Below are 20,832 nucleotides of genomic sequence, written 5' to 3'. Positions count from 1 at the left end.
CCGCGCCTGCAGGTGGCGGGGCCGCCGCGCTCCGCCGCTGCCGCCGCCGCGCTCCGCCTCCGCGCCGCCCCGGGCCTGCGCGCACCGCGGCCGCCGCGCTGCGACCCGAGCGGGCCGCGGGCCATGGTGAGCGGGGCCGGGGGCGCCCGCCGGGCCGGGACTGAGCCGAGCGGCGGGGTGGGACGGGGCGGCCTGCGGGCACCGGCACCCGCCGCTCCCGGCGCACGTCGCGGGGCCACGCGGGGTGCGGCGGCACCGGGCCCGGCCGCGTGCACGGGGCGGGGGGGTCCCGGTACCGGTCCGTGTGCGCGGGGTTGGGGGGTCCCGGTACCGGTCCGTGTGCGCGGGGTGGGGGGGGCCCAGTACCGGTCCGTGTGCGCGGGGTGGGGGTGGGGGGTCCCGGTTCCGGTCCACGTACCCAGGGTTGGAGGCAGTCCCCGGTTCCGGTCCGTGTGCAAGGGGTTGGGGGAGGATCCCGGTTCCAATCCGCGTGGACAGCGCGGGAGGGGGGTTCCCGGTACCAGTCCGTGTGCACAGGGTTGGAGGCAGTCCCCGGTTCCAGTCCGTGTGCATGGGGGGGGGGGGCCGTGGGGGGGTCCTGGGGCTGGCCGGGGTGGTCCGGACCGGTCCAGCCCTGCTCCTGGTGCTGGGGAGGGTCCCGGTGCCGGTGCCGGTTGGGGCTGACGGGGCCGGTGCCGCCTGCGTGCACGACCCGAGGAGGGTCCCGGTGCCGGTCCGACCGCGCACGCGTGCCAGTGCGGCTCCCGTGTCCGGCTGGGCCCCGGCCCCGCTCGGATCCCATGGGAACGGCTCCAGACCCCTCCGTGGCCAGGACCGGGGCTCCGGTGGGGGGTTTGAGGCCCCGGGGCTGGGGCAGCACCCGCCGCCGTTAACGGGCCGGGATGCGGTGGCGCGACCAGCCTCAGCCAGGGCCGAGCCGCCAAATCCCGCGCGGGAGCGGGGCCGGACCCCGCGGTGACCGCGGGATTTCTCCGCCACGCCGGTGCCACGGCGGCCGCCTCCGCTCTCCCGCAGACGGACGACGCCGTGCAGGCGCTGCTGCGGCGCTTCTACGCCCTGCAGGGCGAGCGCCTGGAGGCCTACCGGCTCTTCGAGGAGTGAGTACCGGCCGCGGGGACGCAGCCCCGGGGGGTCCCGTGCCCCCCCCGGCCGCGCCGTGCCCCGTTTCTGCAGCGGGGCGGGGGGGGAAGAGGCTGCTGGGGGGCGGCAGCTGCCCTGGCTGGTGCTTGATGAGCTCCAGCTGGCAACGGGCCGCGCCGCACCGGACACCTGTGTCCTATTTTAGCAACAGACAGGAGATGATTTACTTCCCGAGACCCCGGGCTTGCAAACGACCCAAAAACGGGGAAAAAAAACCCAATGCAGCTGAAAAGCCCAGCGCGGGCGAGGGGTTAAGCTGCCGGGCCCGGCCGTGATTGCGGCTAACGAGGCCGCGCCGGGCTCGGTGGCGGCTGATGGTGACACCGGCCGTGCCCGTCCGCAGGGGCCACCGGGCGTACCTGCGCGGCGCGCCCCACTACGACTTCCCGCGCTACCGGCAGCTGGTGCACGAGGTCACGGTGGCCTTCGGCGGCATCTCCCGGGAGGTGCTGCAGCTCCAGCGGCGGCTGCGCCAGGAGCACGGCCGCCCCGAGCTGGCCCAGCACCTGGCCCGCGTCCAGGAGCGCGAGCAGGAGAAGCTGCAGCTGGTGAGAGCCGGGGGCGACGGGGACGGCGCTGGGGACGAGGACGAGGATGGGGACGGGGCTGGGGACAAGGACGAGGATGGGGATGATGCTGGGGACGAGGATGGGGACGAGGATGAGGATGGGGACAGGGCTGGGGCTGGGGAGAGGATGGGGACGGGGCTGGGGCTGAGGACGGGGACAAGGATGGGGATGATGCTGGGGATGAGGATGGGGACGGGGACAAGGATGGGGAGAGGGACAGGGCTGGTGACGAGGATGGGGCTGGGGACGGGGATGGGGCTGGGGCTGGGGATGAAGATGAGGATGGGGACGGGGATAGGGCTGGGGACAAGGATGGGGCTGGGGACGGGGTGAGGATGGGGATGGGGACAAGGATGGGAACGGGGCTGGGGACAGGGCTGAGGACGATGATGGAGATGGGGACAGGGACGGGGCTGGGGACAGGGACGGGGACAGGGACGGGGCTGGGGACGAGGATGGGGACGGCCACGCCAGCGGGCTCAGCCCCCGTCGCCCCCGCAGACGGCGCGGCTCCAGCTGGCCCGGCAGCGCGCGCAGGAGCAGCCCGGCGTGGCCGCCCATGAGCAGGAGGTGCGGGAGCTCAAGCACAGGTAGGTGCCAACGCGGGGAGGGGGGGGACACAGCTCCGGCCGCCTCCGCGGGACGGGGGGGCCCCGGGGGCCCGGCCGCCTCCCTGGGCCGAGCGTTTCATAAACAGCGCGGGGAGCGCGAGGCGGCCCGGCTAATACGCTCCATATGCGCTTTATTTATAGTTTCCATCCGCTCCCCTAGGCTAATTAAAACCATGGAGGCAATCAGCGAAATTCTCCAGGACCTCAAGTACGATTCGGAAGAAGCCGAGTGACGGGCGTCCCCGTGGGAATGGCGGGGGGGGCCGGGCGCTGCCCGCGGCACGGGGTGGGCACGGCCCCTGGCGTGGCCCCCCGCGGCCCCGGTTTGGGTGCAACCCCCCCCCCCGCCCCGGCAAGGCGCTCGCGGCAGGGCGGCCCGGCCCGGCACCCCCCCGGGCGCTGGCACGGCGGCGCGCGCCTTTGGCTGCCCGCCGCGGCCCCGTCCCCGCGCGCTCCGCTGACGCAGGCCCCCGGGGGCTCCGAGAGGTTTATTGGCATTAAGCTCAAATCTGTTCCTAATTGACTGCAATGTAACCAAAACGCGGCTGGTTCGAATCAAACCGAGAGCAGGCACCGGGCGAACCCCGTCGGTGCCGGCCGGGCCCGCGCGGCTCGCCGGGGACGGACCCCCGCCGCGGCCCCCCCACGGCTCCAGCCGCCCCCCCGGGAGCCGGCGGGCGGCTGGGCCGGGCCGGGCCGGGCGCGGGGCTGCCGGCCGCCCCGGCGAGGATGCGGGGGGCCCCGGGCGGGCGCCGCTGCCGCCCCCGCCTGCCGTCCTGCCGGCGCTCAGCGCCGCGGGGGCTACAACTTATCGCCGGGTAGCACCTGCGAGGAGAGCACAGCCCTGCGTCGAGGCCGCCGCCGGGCGCCCCGGTCCCGAGCGTCCCCCCCATCGTGGGTGCCCCAACCGAGCATCGCACCCCGGCCCCGAGCATCCCCCGTGTGGGTGCCCTGGCCCTGAGCATCTGCCCCCCATGGGCACCCCGGCCCCGAGCATCCCTCTGTGGCACCCCGGTCCCGAGCATCCCCTCCCCGCGGGTGCCCCGACCCTGAGCATCCCCCCCCCCGCAGCACCCTAGCCCTGACCATCCCTCTGTGGCACCCCAGCCCCAAGCATCCCTTCCCATGGGCACCCCATCCCCGAGCACCCCATCCCCGAGCATCCCTCCCTGCGGGCGCTCCAGCCCCGAGCATCCCTCCGTGGTACCCCGGCCCCGGGCATCCCTCGCCATGGGCACCCCGGTCCCGAGCATCCCTCCGTGGTACCCCGGTCCCGAGCATCCCCCCCCCGCGCCGCCACCGCGCCGGGAGCCGGGAGAAGAGAAACAAGTGCGAAAAGGGTCCTTACCTACCTGGTTCCGTGTTTTGTGCGATTTCTGGAGCCACACGCGCCACTGGTCGTAGAGCTTGATGCTGAGGTTGGAGCAGCCGTAGGCGTGCTTCTTCACCCAGCCGAAGAACTGCTTGAGCTCGCGCCGCAGCGTCGTGTTCTGCTCGCCGCCCTTGGGCTCGCAGCCGCCCGCCGCCCGCTCTGCGGGGACAGCGGGCTCAGCGCCCCCCCGGCCCCCCCGGCCCGCCCCGCGCCGGCGGGGGGAGGCGCGCCGGCTCCCCGCCGGGAGAGCAGAGCTCCGAATTGGCTCCCGTGCAAGAAATCCAGGTGCCGGGCACGGAGCGGGGAACAGCCGCTCGGCACGTCGCGCGCGGGGAGGGGGAGCCGGCGGAGGGGCCGCGGCCCCCGCGCTCACCGCTGCGGGGGGTGGAGGCGGCCGTGGGGTTGCTCCAGTCGCTCCAGATGCCGGCCCGCTTGGAGCCGTAGATGCCGAAGGGGTTACAGCGCACTTGGACGAAGTAGATGGTGCCGGGCCGCAGCCCGGCCAGGCGGCACGACGTCTGGTTGCCCACGTCGTCCACCACCTGCGGGGCGAAGGGGGGCGGCGGGCAGCGCGGGGCGGCGGCGCCGGGAGCCCCCCGACCCGACCGGACGCACCTTCCACTCCGAGCTGTCCTCCACGCGGTACTGGATCTGGTACTTGGCTTGGAAGAGGAAGTCCTTGAGCGCGGGCGGCGAGCTCCAGCGCACGCTCAGCTGGTCCTCCAGGTCCCCCACGCGGCTCACGTGCACGTCGGCCGGCGGGTCCGTGGTCACTGCGGGAGCGGCGGCGGCTGGCGCGGGCGGGCGGGCGGGCGGGCGGGAGGGCGAGTGCCGCCGCCGCCGCGGGGCCGAGGGGGTTAAGGAGCCGCGGTGCCGCGGGGAAACGCGCCGGAGCTTCCTAATTAGATTAGGAGCAATTCTGCTCACATATCGCCCATTTCCTGCGCCGAGCCTGGCCGCCCGCCCCCCCCCCCCCCCCCCGCGGCGTCCCCGCGCCCGGCGCTCACCCACGTCGAGGATGTCCAGCATGACGACGTCGGACACGGCCACCCCCAGCCTGTTGGACGCCTCCACCCAGATCTCGTAGGGCGTGAAGAGCGCCAGGTCCTTGGGGATGTGGCAGGAGTAGGGCCCGGCCGTGTGGTACTCCTGGCACGTGTTGTCGCGGCCGTACCACCTGCGGGCGGGCGCGCCCTGAGCGCCGGGGCCCTGCGGCCGAAACGGCCGTGCAATGGCACCGTGGGAATCCCGTGGGACCCGGCCGTGCAATGGCACCGCGGGGACCATGGCCGTGCAATGGCACCGTGGGAATCCCGTGGGACCCGGCCGTGCAATGGCACCACGGGGACCACGGCCGTGCAATGACACCATGGGAATCCCATGGGATCCTGGCCCTGCAACGGCACCCGGGAACCACTGGCCATCCCGTGGGAGCCCTGGCTGTGCCGTGGGAATCCTGGCTGTGCAACGGCACCGTGGGAACCCCATGGGATCCCAGTCGTGCAACAGCACCCGGGAACCACCAGCCATCCCATGGGAACCCCGGCCATCCCGTGGGAACCCCAGCCATGCAACGGCACCCAGGAACCGTGGCCGAAGCAGCAGCCGTGCAACGGCACCGCGGGCGCCGGCGCGGCCGGGATAAACCCGCCGCGGGGAAGCGGAGGGCGCCGGACAGCTGCCTCTGCGTCCTTTACGCCGCACGTTCACGCGAAGGAAACAACCGCCCCGAGCGGGGCCCGCGACCCGTTCATCTGCCACGCGACACCGTCCCCACGCCGCGCGCCGCGGCGGTACCTGAGCTTGTACTTGAGGGTGTAGTTGGTGTGCAGGAAGGTCTCGCCCTCCGTGCCCGGCGCCCACGTGCAGGTGAGGTCCTTCATGTTCCTGGACCAGCAGGAGATGTTGACGGGCTTCTCGGGGGGCACTGCAAGAGGGAGCAGCCGCCGGGGCTGCAAGCGCCGCCGCCCGCCCCCGCCCGCCCCAAAACGCCCCGGCGGCGGCAGCAGCAGCAGCGAAAGCTCCGCTCCCGGCTCAGCCTCCGTGTTCCTGGGCCTTGGGATCGTCCTTAAAATAGCCGAGATAACGATCTTACGATTATTGATTCCGACAACTGCGATTTCTCCCCGGTTGCCAGCGCGGGCTCGGCACGGCGCGTGCCTCCGGCGGCGGCGTTCCCGGGAACGCTCCCTGCGGCGCGGCGCGGCGCGGCGGCGGCGGTGCGGCGAAAGCGCCAGTCCTCGAGCTTCGGGGAGCCGCGCCGGCGCCCGGGGCCTCGCCGGGCCGAGGCACGTTTCGCCGAGAGCGGGGCGCCGATCCTGGCGCCTGGCCCCGCTCCAGCGCCGGCGCCTGCTCCGAACTCCTGCTGCGGTTCTGCTCGGAGCCTTGGAAAAAACCCACCCCGGAGCCAGGCGCGTCGCGGGGCTCCGGCCCTCGGCGCCTGCAAGGCCAAGAGGCACAAATGCCAAGAGGCACAAATGCCAAAATGCAAAAAAAAAATGCAAAAGGATGCAAAAATGCAAAAACGCAAAGATGCAAAAATGCAAAAACGCAAAGATGCAAAAAAAAAAGCAAAAATGCAAAAGAATGCAAAGATGCAAAAACGCAAAAAAAATGCAAAAATGCAAAAAATGCAAAACCTGCCAAAGCAGCAGCAAGCCCGGGGACATGCACCCGCTGCCGCGCACGTACGTCCGACGTAGAGGCAGGAGCCGGCCAGGATGCCGCCGTCGCGGCTGTGGCACACCAGGTTGTCCCCGGACTGCTGCTTGGAGCCGTTGAGGCGGGCGAGGGCCACGCTGAGCGTGGTGGCACCCAGGGCCGCGTAGGAGGCGGCGGGCAGGCGCCGGCCGTTCAGCGTCCAGTACAGGTCCTCGGCGCGGAGGCGCGAGCCGGCGCTCACCGTGCACGTGGCCGTGAGCGAGGAGCCGATGAGCAGCGTGGGGTCCTGGGGGGAAATGACTGCAGGGTCTGCGGCGAGGAAAGTAAAAGGGGGGGGAGAAAAAGAGGGAAAAAAAGCAAAAATCACGGCTCGGCCCCTCGCGCTGGCGCTGAACCCTCCGGCTCGGCCGCAGCGCCCACTGCCCGAGCCAGCGCCGCCCTGTCCACCCGCTCGGAGGGCAAAACCGGGAACTTTGCAACATTTCGGGTGCTTTGCGCTGGCTTTCACCCCCCACGGCTCCGTTTCGTTTTTTGGGATGCGATGTGGCTTTCCAGGGCCGGGGGGGGCTGGGCTGCGGCTTTCTACATTTTTCCAACAAAAGCATTTCAAAAGCGACGGCAGAAACGTCCTTTTTTCCTTTTTTTCCCTCTTTGAAACCCGCCGCGCCGGCAGCGCTGCCCCAAACGGCACGTGCTGCCGGGCTCTGCCAGACACCCCCGCTCGCCCCGCGGCCGGACCCCCCCGGCGCCAGGGCTCGGCCTCTGCTCCCATGTGGGTTTTTTTTTTGGGGGGGGGGGGGATAGCCGCGTGCCTGGCGCCGCGATCCCTCCACCGAGGGGCTGCAAAGAAAACAAGTTTATTTTCACTGCGCGCGAGGTTACGTGCTGGAAACTCGATCGCGGAGGGAGAGGGGGGAAAGGGCAGAAAAAGCAGAAAATCAAGCGACGGGAGGGAATCGGGGGCGATGCGCGGCCCCGCGGGCTCCCCGGCTCCTTCCTCCCGCCCGCCATCCTCGTCGGCTCCGTCGGCATCGAGGGGCCGCCGGCGCCCGCACGTGCCGCGGCGGTAACGCGCCCCCCCGGCCGGTGCAGCCGGAGCCCCCGCTTCCCACGGCGCCCCGAGCCGCCGTTGCCCGGGCGACGGCCCGATCCGGGGGATGCTGCTCTCCCGCCGCCCCTTCCCGCGCTCCGGCTTCCCGACGCCGCCAGCCAAGGCCGCTGCGGGCCGGAGCCGGTGCGGAGCCGCGGGGCCTCGGCGGGTGCTCCGCTCCCATCCCGCGGCGTCCCGGGAGCCGGCCGGAGCGGAGTGCCGGAGCCGGCGCCGCGCGAGAGCCGCCGCAAGACCCAACGCGCCGGGCCCTAATTCCAGTAAATCTTAATCTAAACAGCACTCGAAACACACACGGGCTCCATAAAACAGACCCGTCTGCCGTCCTCCCCGCGGCACCGCCGCGGCTGCAGGGGCCGATTCTTTCGCAGCGTTTTTTCCCCTCTTTCCCCCCTCTCTGCACCGACCCAGCGATGAACATGTGTTTTAAAAGGGAAAAGTGTGAAGTTTTCCGAGCGGAGAGGAACGGGCCGGAGAGACGCAGGCAGCGGGAGGAATGTGCGACTTGCAACCAAAATACCTGCGAGAAGTTTTATTACTTTCCTATTAAAAAAAAAAAAACGCTGATCAGGTGCTAAGTAACGCCATAAAGTAAAACCACATTTCCAAGGTGTCAGGAACGTTTGCGCTTTCCTTTCGAATGGCCGGATTTCATTTTATTTTTATATCAGCGTTTTAAGCGGCTGGGAAAGCAAAGGAAAACCCGCCGATAAAAGCATTTGAGATCACTTAAGGATTTATTAAGACCTGCAAAGGTTTAAAAGAAAAAAAAAGAAAGTCCCAAAGAGTCCAGAACGGGGAAACAAAAGGAGTTTGTGCAACCCGGAGCTCTGCGAAGGACAAACCGCGCGTAAAGCTCCGTAAAATCTCAGGCGACGAGGTCCGCGGGCGGACGCGGTGCCGCCAGCCTCCCCCGCCGCTCCGTCCCCTCCGCGCGCCCGGCATTCCCGTGCCCGTCCCTCGGCTCGAGGAGGGGCGAGGAGAGCCCGGACGTTCCCGCCAGCGCGGCCGAGCCGGCCGGGCCCGAGCCCCCGGGAGCCTCCGCCGGGAAGCCGTCCCAAAGTGTCCCCAAGGGCCGGCGGGATTAACCCCCCGGCGCCCGGGAAGCGGCCTCCACGCGGAGGCTCCCGTCACCGGGCTTTTTTGGGATTCTTTCCCCTGCCCCCCCGCCTGCTCCCGCTCCCCGGCCGCGGCGTTGGCACGGCGGCGGTGGGAATTCCTGCTCCGGTCGGTCGGTGCCCTCGGTGCCTCCCGCCCGCGACGGCTCCGGCTCCGGCTCCGGCTCCGGCTGGGGAGGCCGAGCGCGGCGGCGGCGTGGGAACGGCGTGGGAACGGCGTGGGAACGGCGTGGGAACGGCACCGGCCGCAGCATCCCTCGCGCGGAGCCGCCGAGCCGCCGGCCTTGGCCGGCCGCAGCAAACGCGCCGGAGCGAACGTCGCCCCGAGAAATTCCCACCGCGCCGAGGAAGCCGAGCGTCCCGCCGCGGCAGAGGGGATTTTCTCGCCCTCCGCTCCTGCCTCGGGCGGGCGGCAGCGGCAGCACGGAGCCCGACTCGCGCTCACGGCTCTGCGGCGAGGCCGGAGCCCCGATCCCGCCGGAGCCCCGATCCCGCCGGGGCTGAGGCCGCCCAAGCTCAGCTCACAGGTGGCTCAGCCCGGCCTTGCCGCCGCGGGGCCGGAGCCCCCGGAGGGCAGAGCTGCACGAAGACCCCCGTCCCCGGGGCTGCCCTCGTCCGGGGGGGGCACGGGGTCCTGGAGGGAGGGTGGTCCCTATTGTTCCGGATGGGGAAAAGGGGGATCCATTGTTCTGGGGGGGGGGAAGGGGGTCTCCATTGTTCTCGGGGGGGGAAGGGGGCTCTCTGTGGGGCTGGTGGGGGAAGGGGGGGGTCATTGTTCCGGGCACGGAGGGGGGGGGTGTCTCTCGGACGGGGTTCTCTATTGTTCTCCGGATGGAGGACGGGGGGGGGGGGGGGGGGGGGTTGTCCATTGTCCTGGGTGGGGGGAGGAGGCCGCATTGTTCTCCGGGAGGGGGGCGGCATTGTTCGGGACGGGGAAGGAGGGATCCGCCGCTCCCCGCGAGGGGGGGGCACCCATTGTTCTCCGGGGCGGGGAGGGGAGGGGAGGGGAGGGGGGTCCCTGCTGCTCCTCACGCCGGGGGGGGGGGATTCGCCTATTGTTCTCTGCGGGGGAGAGGAAGGGGGTTCCCCGGCCCTCGCCGTGGGGGGGACCAAGGGGGGGCCCTGCCGCTCGCCGCGGGGGGGGGGAGGGAAAGGGGGGGCCCTGCTGCTCGCCGCGGCGGGGGGGGGAAGCGGGTCGCTATTGTTCGCGGCGGGACGCAGGAGCCGAGCCCCGGGGGGCGGCCGCTCCCGGCCCCGCTCCCGCGATGCCCTCGCCGCTCCGACGGCGCCCGGGACCGGCGGAGCCTCCGCGCCCGCGGGACCCGCCGCCGCCGCCCGCTCCGCGACGCACGAGAGGCGGCACCGGGGGGGGGAACCGGCCGCCCCCCCCGCCCCGAGGTCCCGCTCCCGGCCCCGACGGGCGCAGCGGGCACCTTGCGCAGCCGCCCGGTACTCACAGGCGAGCGGCTCGGCGCGGAGGAGGCGCAGGCAGAGCAGCAGCAGGGCCAGCATGTCCCCGGCGGGCGGCGGCAGCCGTCGGGGCCCGCGACGGCCCAGCGCACCGACGCGGCCGGCCGAGGCCCCAGCAAGTCTGAGCAGCCCCGCGCGCCCGAGCCCGAAATGCCGCCCTGGCCCCGCCCCGCCCGCCCGGGCCCGCCCCCGGGGGGGCAGAAAGGCACCGGCCGGGCCCCCCCCGGCACCGGCCGCCGCCGCGCTCCCCCGCGAGCCCCGCGGTAGGTGAGTAAGAGCCGCCCCGCGGGCGCCTTCCCACGCGTGACTCATGCGCTGCCTTCCCGGACGCTCCCGCGCCCCCGGGGCCGCTCCGGGCCGTGCTCGGCGCTGCACACGCCGCCCCCGCCGCGCCGCGCCCGGCTCCCGCGCCGGCTTCGCCCTCCTTCTGCTTCCCACCGCCCTTGGGCTCCGCTTGCTTTGGGGGGCCCGAGGCAGCGAGGAGCCCGCTGGGGCGCCCGGCGTGGGGCTGGGGGCTGCGGCCCGGTGCCGGGGGGCTGGGGGCCGCGTCCCGGTGCCGTGGGCCGGCCCGGGTGCCCGGCGCTGGCTTTCTCCGGGGCGGCTGCAGCAAGGGCAGGAGGCAGCCGAGGGCCCCCGGGGCGGACGGGACCCGCCGTCGGGGGCCGGACCGTGGCCAGAGCTCGGCCCCCCCGCCCCGGGCCCGTTTGCCACCCGCTCTGCCGGGCGTCCCGCCGACCCCCCCGCTCCGCTCCCGCTCCCGCTCCCGCTCCGCCGTCTCTCCCGCCGCGGCCGGAGCGATGGGTCTCCCCGGTGCGGAGCGGCGCCGCCGTCGGGGCCCGGGGCAGGGAGTCGCTCGGAGCACGGTGACCCCGGGGGACGCTGCTGCGGCCGGGGGGGCCTTTCCCGAAGGGGGGCACGGGTGAGCGGGACAGGCTCAGCCCCTGCCCGGGGGGGGGGGGTCTGCGGAGCCCTGACGCCAGGGTGAGGGGCAGGCCCCGCACGTGCGGGGAGGGGGGGTTCCCCGTGGGCATCGGTGCAGGGCACGGGGGCGCCGGGCACCCCCGGGGCGATCGCACAGATTTAAACGCGCGCACACGCACACACACACACACACGCACAGAGCGAGGGAAAACAATGCCTTTTCCCGTCGTCCCGTGTTTTGGAAGCTTCTGAATTGTTTTCATTGAAATTTCCCCAAAATGTCAGCCTCGGGGAGACACCCAGCCTGAGAAAGCCCAGCGGCCGCAGTCCGGCGGGGTGAATCACGGCCGCGACGGGGTCTCGCGGGGGGGCCGCGGTGCGGCCTGGCCCGCGGTGCTGCCGGGGGGCACGGGGGGGCACGGGGGGGGCCTCCCCCGGGAAGCGGGGACCATCCCGCGCCCACCTGCGCCGGCGGCCAGGCCGGTGCTGCCCTCCCCGCCGCGCTCCCCCCGGCTCCGGCTCCGGAGCCTTCCCATTTTTCACCTGGAGCAAACAATGGGATCAAAGAGCAGCTTGGCCGGGCCGTTTGTTTCGGGAGACAGGCCGGGAAGCGGCAGCGGGCCCCCCCGGCGCCCCCCGCTCCCGGGGCTTTCTCAGGGGCGCGGGGTGGGAGAGGGCGCTGGGACCCCCGGGCTGCCGAGGGCGGCACGTCGCGGCGATGCCGGGTGCCGTCCCGCCGGGAACGGGTACCTCCGTGGGTGCTCACCCGCCCCGACCCCCCGCAGCCCCCGTGGGCTTGGCGGCGGAGCAAGGCCGGTGCTGGGGGTCCCGGCCCCGCGGCAGGACGGGCCGGGACGGCGCTGGCCGCTCTGGCCGCTGGCTCCGAGTCAGTGCGGCCGCGGGGAAACGCGTGTGGTTGGCGCTGCCCTTTGCCGGTGACCTTTCCAGCGCTGCCGCCTCCTGCCCCGGCCGCCCCGCTCCGTCCGGGCCCCCCCGCGCCCCCCGCCCCGCGCCGGGCTCTGCGCCCCGCTGCCGCCGCCCCCCCAGCGCCGCCGGGCCCGGCATCCCGGATCAATCTGCTGCCTTGCCTTCCCGGCCAGCGCTCGCTGCGCCGCGTCCTTGGACAGCGGGAGCATCTGGCTCGAGGGCCGCGGTGCGAAAACAACAGCCGCGAGGGCCAGCGCGGCGCGAAGCGCGAGGCGAGCCGCGGCGCTGCTCGCTGCAGCCTTTAAAGTGACCTGGGGGAAAAATAAAGAGGCTAGAAATGCGAGGAATCCGGCAGGCAGGGCTCGCTTTATGTTCTTCTCAGCAACGTTTCCACATCCGCGGGTAATTTATAACCCACTTAACCCCCGCCGTGCCGCCCCGCGCGGCCCCCCCTCCCGCCGCCGTCGCACCTTGGGGACCGCGTTTGCTCTGGGAGGTGCAAACGGCCCCGCGACGGCGGCTGCCGGTCCCGGGGGGGGGATGCAGTGGGGGCCGGGCACGGCACCGCTGGGGACGGGAGTCCTGGGGGGCCGCCGGGGATGGGGGTCCTGGGGGGCCGCCCCGGCCGGCGGCAGCCCGCGGGCTCCCCGGGGAGATGTAGGTCACCGGGGAGAAATGCGAAAAGCTTCGAGTGTTTCTGGAGAGGGGCGGGAGGAGCAGGCCGGGCCGGGAACCACCCGGCAGTAAATATTTGCCAACTGGAATATTGCTGCCTGGGAAGGCTGCTCCCATGAAAACGCCGGGGAATGCAGGGAGCGCGGCGGCGGGGCCGGCGGCGGCCTCGCGCCAGGCATGTTGCAGGCAGGTGCGGCGGGGAGGGCTGCGACGCTGCGCGGGGGCCGCCGGCCCCGGCCCCCCGCCCCGGTCCCGCCGCGGGAGCCACCGGCGCGGGAGCCGGCAGACGAGGGCTCCGGCTCCGGCTCCGGCTCGGCCGCGGGCCCGGTTTTGGGGGGGGCACGAGCCTGGCAGCGGCACCGGCCCAGCCGCCGCGGTGCCCGGGGCAGCGTCGCCCCGTGGGTCCGGCCATGTGGTCCCCATTAGGGGCGCGAGGCGAGCGAAGCCGCCGGCCCTCCTCCTCCTCCTCCTCCTCCTCGACCGCGTCGGGGTGCTGCCGTAAATAAGGCTAATGGGCCCGGCGGTGACAGCCGGCGAGGCCACAGGCCCGGCGCCGCTTAAACCCTGCGAAATAAAAGTTGTAAATCTGGGGCAAATCGGGGAGACCAAAAAAAATAATAATGATTTTGGCTGGTGGAGCCCGAATCTGCTGCTGCTCCCCGGGCTGGGCTGCTGCGGGACCATCCTGCCGGCAGCACGTGCCGCCCGCGCCGGCGGCCTCCGTCGCGCCCGGCCTCTGCCCCCCGGGCGCTTTTGGCTCTGGCTGGGTGGGGAAGGCACCTCCGCCCCCGGCCTCGCCGGCCTCCCCGCGCCTGCCGTATAATCGCCCAGGAATGCACGGCCCGACGGGGCCGTCCCTGCTCCGACATGCAGCTCTTGGAGCTGGGGATGCTCCTCGCCCGGCTCCCGCCCAGCGCCCCGCACCCAGCCTGCCGCCCCGGCCCGGGCCCGCGTGGTCGGGGGGGCTCAGGGGGCCCCCGGTGGGACCCTCTGCGGGGGCCTCGGTTCCTGCCTCACCGCAGCCTGTTTCCTTGCCCCAAATCCCCATTTCTCCTGCTCCCCCCACCCCAGTTCCCGGCTGCGGCTAGTGTCAGTGCGTCCCTGGTCCCTGAGCCCCCCCCGTGCTCCTGCATCCCCCAGTTCCTCTGCATCCCCCGGCCCAGTGCACCCCCCAGGACCCCTGCACCCCCCCAGGACCCCTCTACCCCGCGGTCCCCATGCACCTCCTGGACCTCCTGCATCCCCCAGACCTGCTGCGTCCCCGCTTCCCAGGCAGCCCTGGTCCCTGTGCATCCCTGCTCCCCCCACACCTCCCCTTCCCCTGCATCCCCCGTCCCCCACCCCTGTGCAACCCCCTTCCCCCTGCATCCTCCATCCCCCTGCGTCCCCAGTCCCCTGCATCCCTGGTCGCCTGCATCCCCTGAGCATCCCGCATCCCCCTGCATCCCCCAAGCTCCCTGCATCCCCAATTCCCTGCATCTCCCGGTCTCCTGCATCCCCTGCATCCCCTGCATCCCCATCCCTGTGCATCCCCTGCATCCCCTGCATCCCTGCATCCCCATCCCTGTGCATCCCCTGCATCCCCTGCATCCCTGCATCCCCATCCCTGTGCATCCCCTGCATCCCCTGCATCCCCTGCATCCCCATCCCGGTGCATCCCCCCCCCTCCTGCATCCCTGCATCCCCGGTCCCCTCCATCCCCCGAGCCGCCCGCGTCCCCCTGCCCCCCCCGCCCCCCGGTCGCCGCTGCCCGCCCGCTGCCCGAGCCGCCGCGGCGGGGGCTGCCGGTGCCGGCGGAGCTGCGGCAGAGCTGCGGCGGCTCCCCCCGCCCCCGGCCCTCGCCCGGCCGCCCCCGCCCGGCGCACGGCGCGTCACGGCGGGGCCGGCGGCGGCGGCGGCGGCGGCGGCGGCGGCGGTGGCTGCGCTCCGCTCCGCGCCGCTCCGCACCATGGCGGCCCCGCGCCCCGGGGCCCTGCTCGCCCTCGGCCTGGCCCTGGCCGCCGCCGCCGCCGCCGCCACCGACCCCTTCGCGCCGCAGCTGGGCGACACCGGCGCCTGCCACGCGCAGTGCGGCCGCAGCCTGCCGCACCGGGCCGCCGCGGTGAGTGGGGCCGGGCGGCGCGGGCCCCGGGGGCACCGGGAGCATCGGGGGCACCGGGAGCACCGGGAGCATCGGGGGTGCCGGGAGCATCGGGAGCCCTGCGGCGCCGGGACCGTCGGGGGCACCGGGAGCACCGGGAGCACCGGGAGCATCGGGAGCATCGGGAGCATCGGGAGCATCGGGAGCATCGGGAGCCCCGCGGCACCGGAGGCATCGGGGCAGCACGAGCACTGGGGGCACCGGGAGCACCGGAGGCACCGAGCCGCCGCCGCCGCTGGAGGGGGGGGGCCGGGGCACCGCGGGCGGCACCGGGAGCAGCGGCCCGGCCCGCAGGGGCTTTGCCCCCGCCCGGGGACCCGGGTCTGCCCCGGGGGGGAGTCCGGGCCCCACCCGCCCCTGGTTTGGGCTGCCCCGGTGGTCTCGCCCGTGCTGACTTCGGGGTGTCCCCGGTGCCGGCCCCATCCCGGTGTTGGGGAGCGGTGGGGGGGCACACGGGCGGCCCGGTGCGGGGAGCCCCACGGGCTGGACGGGCTCAGTGCTGCCCTCGGACCCCGCGCATCGCGCGAAGCCCCGGAGCAGGCGGTGAGAAACGTGCCGCGATAAACGGGAGCAGCCGGTAACGGAGACCGTCGGAGCCCCGCGGCCGCGCGGAGCAGGGCCAGACCCGCGCGAGCGGTCCGAGACGCTCCCGTCGCCCTTCAAAACTAGCTCCGGGGCAGAAAAATAATAATAATTGTATCGCCTGGTGTCGCCAGGCGTGAGCCGTGGGCCCCCATGCATGCACCCCCCATGCATGCACCCCCCATGCATGCACCCCCCCATGCATGCACACCCATGCACGCACACCCATGCATGCACCCCCCAATGCATGCACCCCCCATGCATGCACCCCCATGCATGCACCCCCCAATGCATGCACACCCCAATGCATGCACACCCATGCATGCACCCCCCCCAATGCATGCACCCCCCATGCATGCATGCACCCCGCGCGTGCGGGGCGGGCTGCAGCGGGGCGCCAGGCGCAGCCCCCGGGCCATGCTTCGCGCCAGCGCTTCGCTCTCCTCCTCCTCCTCCTGCTGCCGCTGCCGCCGGCAGGACGCTGTTCTCAACGCCTGTTACCGGGGCTGCCGGCTGTTCTCCATCTGTCGCTTCGTGGCCGCCAGCGCCGAGCTGAACGCGACCAGAGCCGAGTGCGAAGCAGGTAAAGAGCCGGCGGCCGCGGGCGCCGTCCCGAGGGGGCTGCTCCGGCCGGGACCCCCCCTGCCACCACGACGCCCCGCGGAGCCGCGCCGGCTGCCCTCACCGCCGCCCCTGTCGCCCGCAGCCTGTGCCGAAGCCTACGGCCGAGCCGAGGAGCAGCTCGGCTGCGTGACCGGCTGCCGCAAGCAGCCGCCCCCGGCGGAGCCCCGGCCGGAGCAGGTGATGCCGGGGCGCGTGGCGGGACCCCCGTCCCCCCCCTCCAGCCGGGCGGCCCCTGTCCCGTTCCCGGGGTGCGAGGCTTCGCCGTCCAGCCCCCCCGGTTTCGCTCCGTTCTCCTTCCCAGCGATTAGCAACGCTTTTCCGCCTACGTTTCACCCATTCGGCTTTTGCCCCGTTAATTAAATCAGGCTTTGGCCCAAGGTGGAGCCTTTCGGCTTTGCGCAATTGGAGAGGATTTTTTATGCTGGAAAAAGCCGGGGGAAGCATGGTGTTCCCTCGAAAACCGCCTCCCGGCCCGGAGCCGCCGGAGCCCCCGCGCCGGCGCCGAGCCCCGCCGTGCCCCCTCGGCCCTCGCCGAGCCCCTCCGCGCCGCTCCCCGCAGCAGCGGCCCAGCAGATTTCGCATAATAATTAGATACAGAATCTGACCTATTTATTTCCTGTTTGCTGGTCCGACCGTGCGAGGGGCCGTCGGAAAATGTTCGGAGCCAGCGGCGGGCGGCAGCCAAGCGGATTCCAGCAGGGATGCTTTAAAAATAACAACCCGCCGCGACGGCCAAGAACGCGGGGCACGGGGCCGCCGCCAGCGCGGCGAGGCCCGCGGCCGCCCGGCCGCTCCGGAGCTCGGGGCCGGGGCGCGCGGAGCCCCGGGGTGCGCGGTGACGGGGGGGGGACGGCGGTGACCCGGCGCCCCGGCTGCTTTGCAGAGGCCGGAGCCGCCGCCGTTCTCCGTCTTCGACCTGGTCTCCACCTTCTGCACCGGCATCGTCAGCTCCGCGCAGAGCTTCATCTCCTCCACCCGGACCTTCTCCCTGCAGGCGGACGACGGCAGGGTGGTCGTGTTCCAGGTGGGAGCGGGGCGCCGGGGCGGGCGCTGCCGCTGCGGGAACATCCCGCCCGGCCCGGGCGCCCGCGCTGACGCCTCCCTCCCGCTCTCGCCTCCCCGCGCCCAGTCCCAGCCGGAGCTGGAGGACCCCGAGCCGGAGGCGCCGGCGGAGCGGACGGAGCGGACGTGGCCGGGCTCCGGCCCCCATGCAGGTGCGCAAGAGCCGCGCCGGGATGCGGCCGGGAGCCGCTGCCCCCGGGGGGGGTCCTGGGGGGTGGGGAACGGGTCCGGGCGGCACCGCTGCACCGGGGCTCAGCGCTGCCTCTCGCCCCGCCAGGCCCCCGGGAGACGGAGCCGGAGCCGCCCAACCGGGACCCCCGGGGCGCCGCGGCCCCCCCGCCGCCGGAGCACGACTTCCTCGGCTGCGTGTCCAAGTAGGTGCTGCCGGCGCCGCGGGGGGGTTAGCCCGGGGACGGGGGTGTTGGGCCGGGCTGGACCTGCCGGGCAGGCGGGGGGCGGCGGGTCTGCGGCTCCCCCCGGCCCCCCCCCGTGCCCAGCCGCCAAGCCGGGCTCTCTCCGGCGGGGGGGGGCAGGCGCTCGGGCCTTCCTCGCTGGATCCTGGCCGCCTGCCTCTTCCTCTCCGTGGTGGTGATGCTGTGGCTGAGCTGCGCCAGCCTGGTGACCGCCCCCGAGCAGCACGTCAGGACCCAGGTAGGGGGGCCCGGCCGCGGCGGCGGGGGGGCTGCTGGGGGTCCCCGAAGCGCCGGGTCTCCCCGAAATGCGGCGCCCCGAGGGTGGGGGGGGGCCGCTCCCGCCCCGGGGCCGCCTGGACCCCTCTGCCTCTCTTGCAGCCGCTGAGCATCAACGGGGACAAGGAGCACCCGGGGGAGCCGGCCGGCCCCGGCGCCTTCGCCCCGCCGCCCGTCCTCGCCGGCAGCCGGGCCGCCGGGCCGCTGCCCCTCAAGGTCCCCCTGGACCAGACGGTCCTGTAGCGCTGCCGCCCCGTCCCCGCGCCACCCTCGTGCCAGCCCCCCGGCACCGTCGCTGCCCCACGCCGGACCCCTCCGGGGGCAGCTCCGTCCCCTCCGGCTGTGCACGCCGTGGGGCTCCGCTTCCCCGGGTCCGATGCCGGGGGGCTGCACGGTGACGCCCGGGGGGGTTGCCGGCACGCCAGCCCCATGGTGGGGGGCTGCAAGGGGACGCCCGGGGGGGTTGCCGGCACGCCAGCCCCACGCCGGGGGGGCTGCAAGGAAGGGAGGACCACGCCGGGGGCGAGGCAGCTCCTGGGATGCACCGGAGCTCCGGCAGGCGGTGGGAAAGGCCGGGACCCCCCCCCGGCTGGGCTCTGCCCGTGGCTGGGACCGTCACAGCTGGCGGCAGCCCCCTCCCCGGGCACGTGAGCGGCCCTGGGGCCCCCCGGCTCCGCTCCCGCGGCCGGTCCCGGTGCAGGCCGGGGCGGCCCCCGCCGCTCCCCATCCCCTGACCTCGTGTGTCGTCGTGTGGTTCGGTTTGCACCGGCATGCGCTTCCCGGCCCCCCCCCCCGCGCCCCCCCCCGCCTCTGTACAGATTAAGTTATTCCCCGCGCCGCCCCGTCCCTCCCGCTCGCTCCGCGCCCCCAGGGCTGCGGCGTCTCTGTGCTGCTCCATGTCATGTCACACCGCAACGTGTCTGGGGGGGGGACGGGGCACGGCGAGGCGCCGCGGGGGTGCCGTGTCCCTCGGGGGGGGGGTCCCATTCCCACCGCCGCTTTTGGGCAGCTCCGCTCGGTGCAGAGCTCGGCGGCATCGGCGTCGCGGCCGCGGGGGTCTCGTGGGCGGCGGGGCCGGGGCCTTGGTTAAAACGAATGAGCGCAGCCCCGGCAGCGCGGGCAGCGCGGGAGGAGGAGGAGGAGGAGGAGGAGGAGGAGGAGGAGGAGGAATAAAGGTTTGTACGAGTCCTGGCGGCGTCCGTGGCTCCCTTGGGCGGCAGCGGGTTCCAAGGCCGCGGGGCCGGGAGGATGGCGCGGGTCCGGCCCCGTCCTGCAAGCCGAAGCGGGAGGAAGGCGACGGAGCAGCCCCCGCTCCCCGCCGTGGGCAGCTCTGCCGTGCCGATGCCCCTCTGCACCCCTGCCTGGGCCGGGGAGCTCCACGAGGCCGAAGGCAAGCCGGGGCGAGGAGGAGGAGGAGGCTGAGCGGCCACAGGGGAGGACTGCAGGCGTGCAGCCCCGCGCCTGCAGCCATGCGTCCATGCATGCAATGCCGCGTGCCGCCGGCTCGGCGCGGCGGGGGCCTTTCCTGCTCCGACACGTGGCGGGGGCAGCGGGGCGAGCAGCCATTGCCAGCCCCACTCCTCCGCCCCGGTGTCGGCTTCCTCCCGGCCGGCCCGGCGCGGGCAGCAGTGCCCAGGAGCGGGGCAGGAGCCGGCCCCGAGCGGAGGCGACGCATGAAATCAGCCGGCGCTTCCCACCCGACGCCTCTTCCCGCTCTCCCCCAGCTTTGGTTTTTCACAGGGCAGGACGGCTATGGCGGGGGGGGGGGGTCTGTCTGCAGCCCCCATCCCGATGCCGGTGCAACGGGCAGCGCCAGGGCCGGGGGGCGCGGGAAAAGCGGGTCCCCGCTCCCCGAAGCGGGCGGCGGGCAGCAAATGCGGGTGAAAACCAATCCGCTGGTGCTAATGGGATTGGTTCTGTCCCCACCACGCACATTCCAGCCGGCTCGAGGGACCGCCCGCGCCGGGGGGGACGTTTGGCGGCGTTAACGAAGCCAAATCATTTTCCCGAGCCGCATGTCAGGGTCGAGCGCGGTGCCGCCGGCCGGGCGGGCGCAGCTGCTGCGTGGCGACGGGACGGCGGGCAGGCCAGGCGCCCTCGCCGCCTCCGCGCGCAGCCCCCCGCCAAGTGACGCGCATTTTCCATTCCCTGGGCTTCATTACTTTTTGGAAGGCGGGCCGGCTCGCTGCGGCGCGAGGGGCCGCGCTTCCCGCGGCGTTTCGCTGCCGTGTGTTCTCCTGCCAGGTGAGGAGCGCAGCCAAGCCGGGCGGCCGCGGCTCGGCCGGGCGCGGGGGATCGGCCGCCCCCGGCACAGCAACGCGCCAAAGCGCCCGGAGGAGCCTGCGGAGCAACATCTGGGCCGGCCGGCGGGCACATCTGCACGCCCGCGCTGCCCCGACGCGCAGAGCATCTCTGCAGCGAGGGGCACCGCTGCGGCCGGCACGGGCAGCTCCTGCCTCGAACCAGCGGCGGGACAAAGCGAAGCGGTCCGAGGCCAAGGCAGCGCTGCCAGCTCGTGATTTTATCATTAGTCTCACAGTGTTGGACGCAAACTTTAAAGCCGCAGCTGGCGGGGCCGTGCGATGCGCCAGAGCTTGGCTCGCCTTAAAAAGGTGCATTTCTAGACCTTATCTTTCCCAGGGAAAAAAAAAAAGTGAAAGTAAGGCTCAAATACATCCTGACGGCTTAAAGTGAAGATCAGAAAGAAGGAAAACGTAAATCGTTTGGGGGGTGTTTTGCTGGTTCTCTTTTTTTAGCCCCGAAGTGGAACTCGTGACGCGACGAGGAGGCCGCAGCTCCACGGTAGGAATACCAGCGCTGCCTTGATATACTGCGTGTGTGGGATAAATGTATTAGAGTTGTGTGAGTCGCTCAGATACTGTGCTAACACTGGCCATAAAAATCACCTTAGATATAAGGCAAGCTCCTTGGGGAAGGGACTAAGTGCACTCAACGAATAATGAATAGAAATAAAAATAAATATCAAATGGCCCATAAAATAAAACAATAACGGTAACTAAAAAGTTCCTGGATCTGTTGTGAGAGATAAAATCCCATCAGCGGTATGAAATAACACGAAATACTCCCCTTCAGTTCTTTCTCCACATGACACAAGTCAGCACGCCTGGTCACAAGAGCAGTT

At 72.6% G+C, this 20,832-nt stretch overlaps 3 protein-coding genes across 5 annotated transcripts; 2 read left to right on the top strand and 1 right to left on the bottom strand.

Annotated features, from left to right (window-relative positions):
• Positions 1-45: 45 nt before the first annotated feature.
• Positions 46-3,688, top strand: REX1BD (required for excision 1-B domain containing). Its single transcript, XM_064497189.1, has 5 exons — positions 46-126; positions 1,036-1,118; positions 1,505-1,709; positions 2,232-2,320; positions 2,502-3,688. Exons 1-5 carry the CDS (start codon positions 124-126, stop codon positions 2,572-2,574), a joined length of 453 nt encoding a protein of 150 aa, XP_064353259.1. The 5' UTR covers positions 46-123; the 3' UTR covers positions 2,575-3,688.
• Positions 2,812-10,250, bottom strand: CRLF1 (cytokine receptor like factor 1). 2 transcript variants are annotated; one of them, XM_064497186.1, is made up of 8 exons: positions 10,058-10,250; positions 6,405-6,683; positions 5,511-5,640; positions 4,721-4,890; positions 4,329-4,486; positions 4,087-4,255; positions 3,690-3,872; positions 2,812-3,166 (listed from the first exon to the last, which is right to left on the bottom strand). In XM_064497186.1, the coding sequence occupies exons 1-8, from the start codon at positions 10,110-10,112 to the stop codon at positions 3,150-3,152; spliced, it is 1,161 nt and encodes a 386-aa protein (XP_064353256.1). In that variant the 5' UTR covers positions 10,113-10,250; the 3' UTR covers positions 2,812-3,149. The 2 variants fall into 2 exon arrangements, with proteins under 2 accessions (XP_064353256.1, XP_064353255.1); XM_064497185.1 differs by having other exon boundaries at positions 3,694-3,872.
• Positions 10,251-14,541: 4,291 nt separating this feature from the next.
• Positions 14,542-18,077, top strand: TMEM59L (transmembrane protein 59 like). Of its 2 annotated transcripts, XM_064497188.1 has the most exons (8): positions 14,542-14,694; positions 15,793-15,898; positions 16,022-16,116; positions 16,823-16,963; positions 17,069-17,153; positions 17,279-17,375; positions 17,535-17,652; positions 17,793-18,077. In XM_064497188.1, the coding sequence occupies exons 1-8, from the start codon at positions 14,542-14,544 to the stop codon at positions 17,931-17,933; spliced, it is 936 nt and encodes a 311-aa protein (XP_064353258.1). In that variant the 3' UTR covers positions 17,934-18,077. The 2 variants fall into 2 exon arrangements, with proteins under 2 accessions (XP_064353258.1, XP_064353257.1); XM_064497187.1 differs by lacking the exon at positions 14,542-14,694 and having other exon boundaries at positions 14,868-15,898.
• The last annotated feature ends 2,755 nt before the right edge of the window (positions 18,078-20,832 follow it).

Source organism: Dromaius novaehollandiae, chromosome 25 (assembly GCF_036370855.1).
Source record: "Dromaius novaehollandiae isolate bDroNov1 chromosome 25, bDroNov1.hap1, whole genome shotgun sequence".
NCBI lineage: Eukaryota > Metazoa > Chordata > Aves > Casuariiformes > Dromaiidae > Dromaius > Dromaius novaehollandiae.
Note: the sequence above shows the minus strand (reverse complement) of the source record. Positions and strands in the feature narration are given on the sequence as shown.

Coding starts and splice junctions, on each gene's coding strand:
- CRLF1 (XM_064497185.1), bottom strand. CDS start 10,112: ATGCTGGCCCTGCTGCTGCTCTGCCTGCGCCTCCTCCGCGCCGAGCCG. Junction 4,891..5,510: donor ACCCTCAAGTACAAGCTCAG/GTACCGCCGCGG, acceptor GCCCGCCCGCAG/GTGGTACGGCCGCGACAACA. Junction 3,167..3,693: donor CGCACAAAACACGGAACCAG/GTAGGTAAGGAC, acceptor CTCTCCTCGCAG/GTGCTACCCGGCGATAAGTT.
- TMEM59L (XM_064497187.1), top strand. CDS start 15,469: ATGCATGCACCCCCCATGCATGCACCCCCCATGCATGCACCCCCCCAT. Junction 15,899..16,021: donor CAGAGCCGAGTGCGAAGCAG/GTAAAGAGCCGG, acceptor TGTCGCCCGCAG/CCTGTGCCGAAGCCTACGGC. Junction 16,117..16,822: donor CGGAGCCCCGGCCGGAGCAG/GTGATGCCGGGG, acceptor GCTGCTTTGCAG/AGGCCGGAGCCGCCGCCGTT.
- REX1BD (XM_064497189.1), top strand. Junction 1,710..2,231: donor AGCAGGAGAAGCTGCAGCTG/GTGAGAGCCGGG, acceptor TCGCCCCCGCAG/ACGGCGCGGCTCCAGCTGGC. Junction 2,321..2,501: donor GTGCGGGAGCTCAAGCACAG/GTAGGTGCCAAC, acceptor CCGCTCCCCTAG/GCTAATTAAAACCATGGAGG.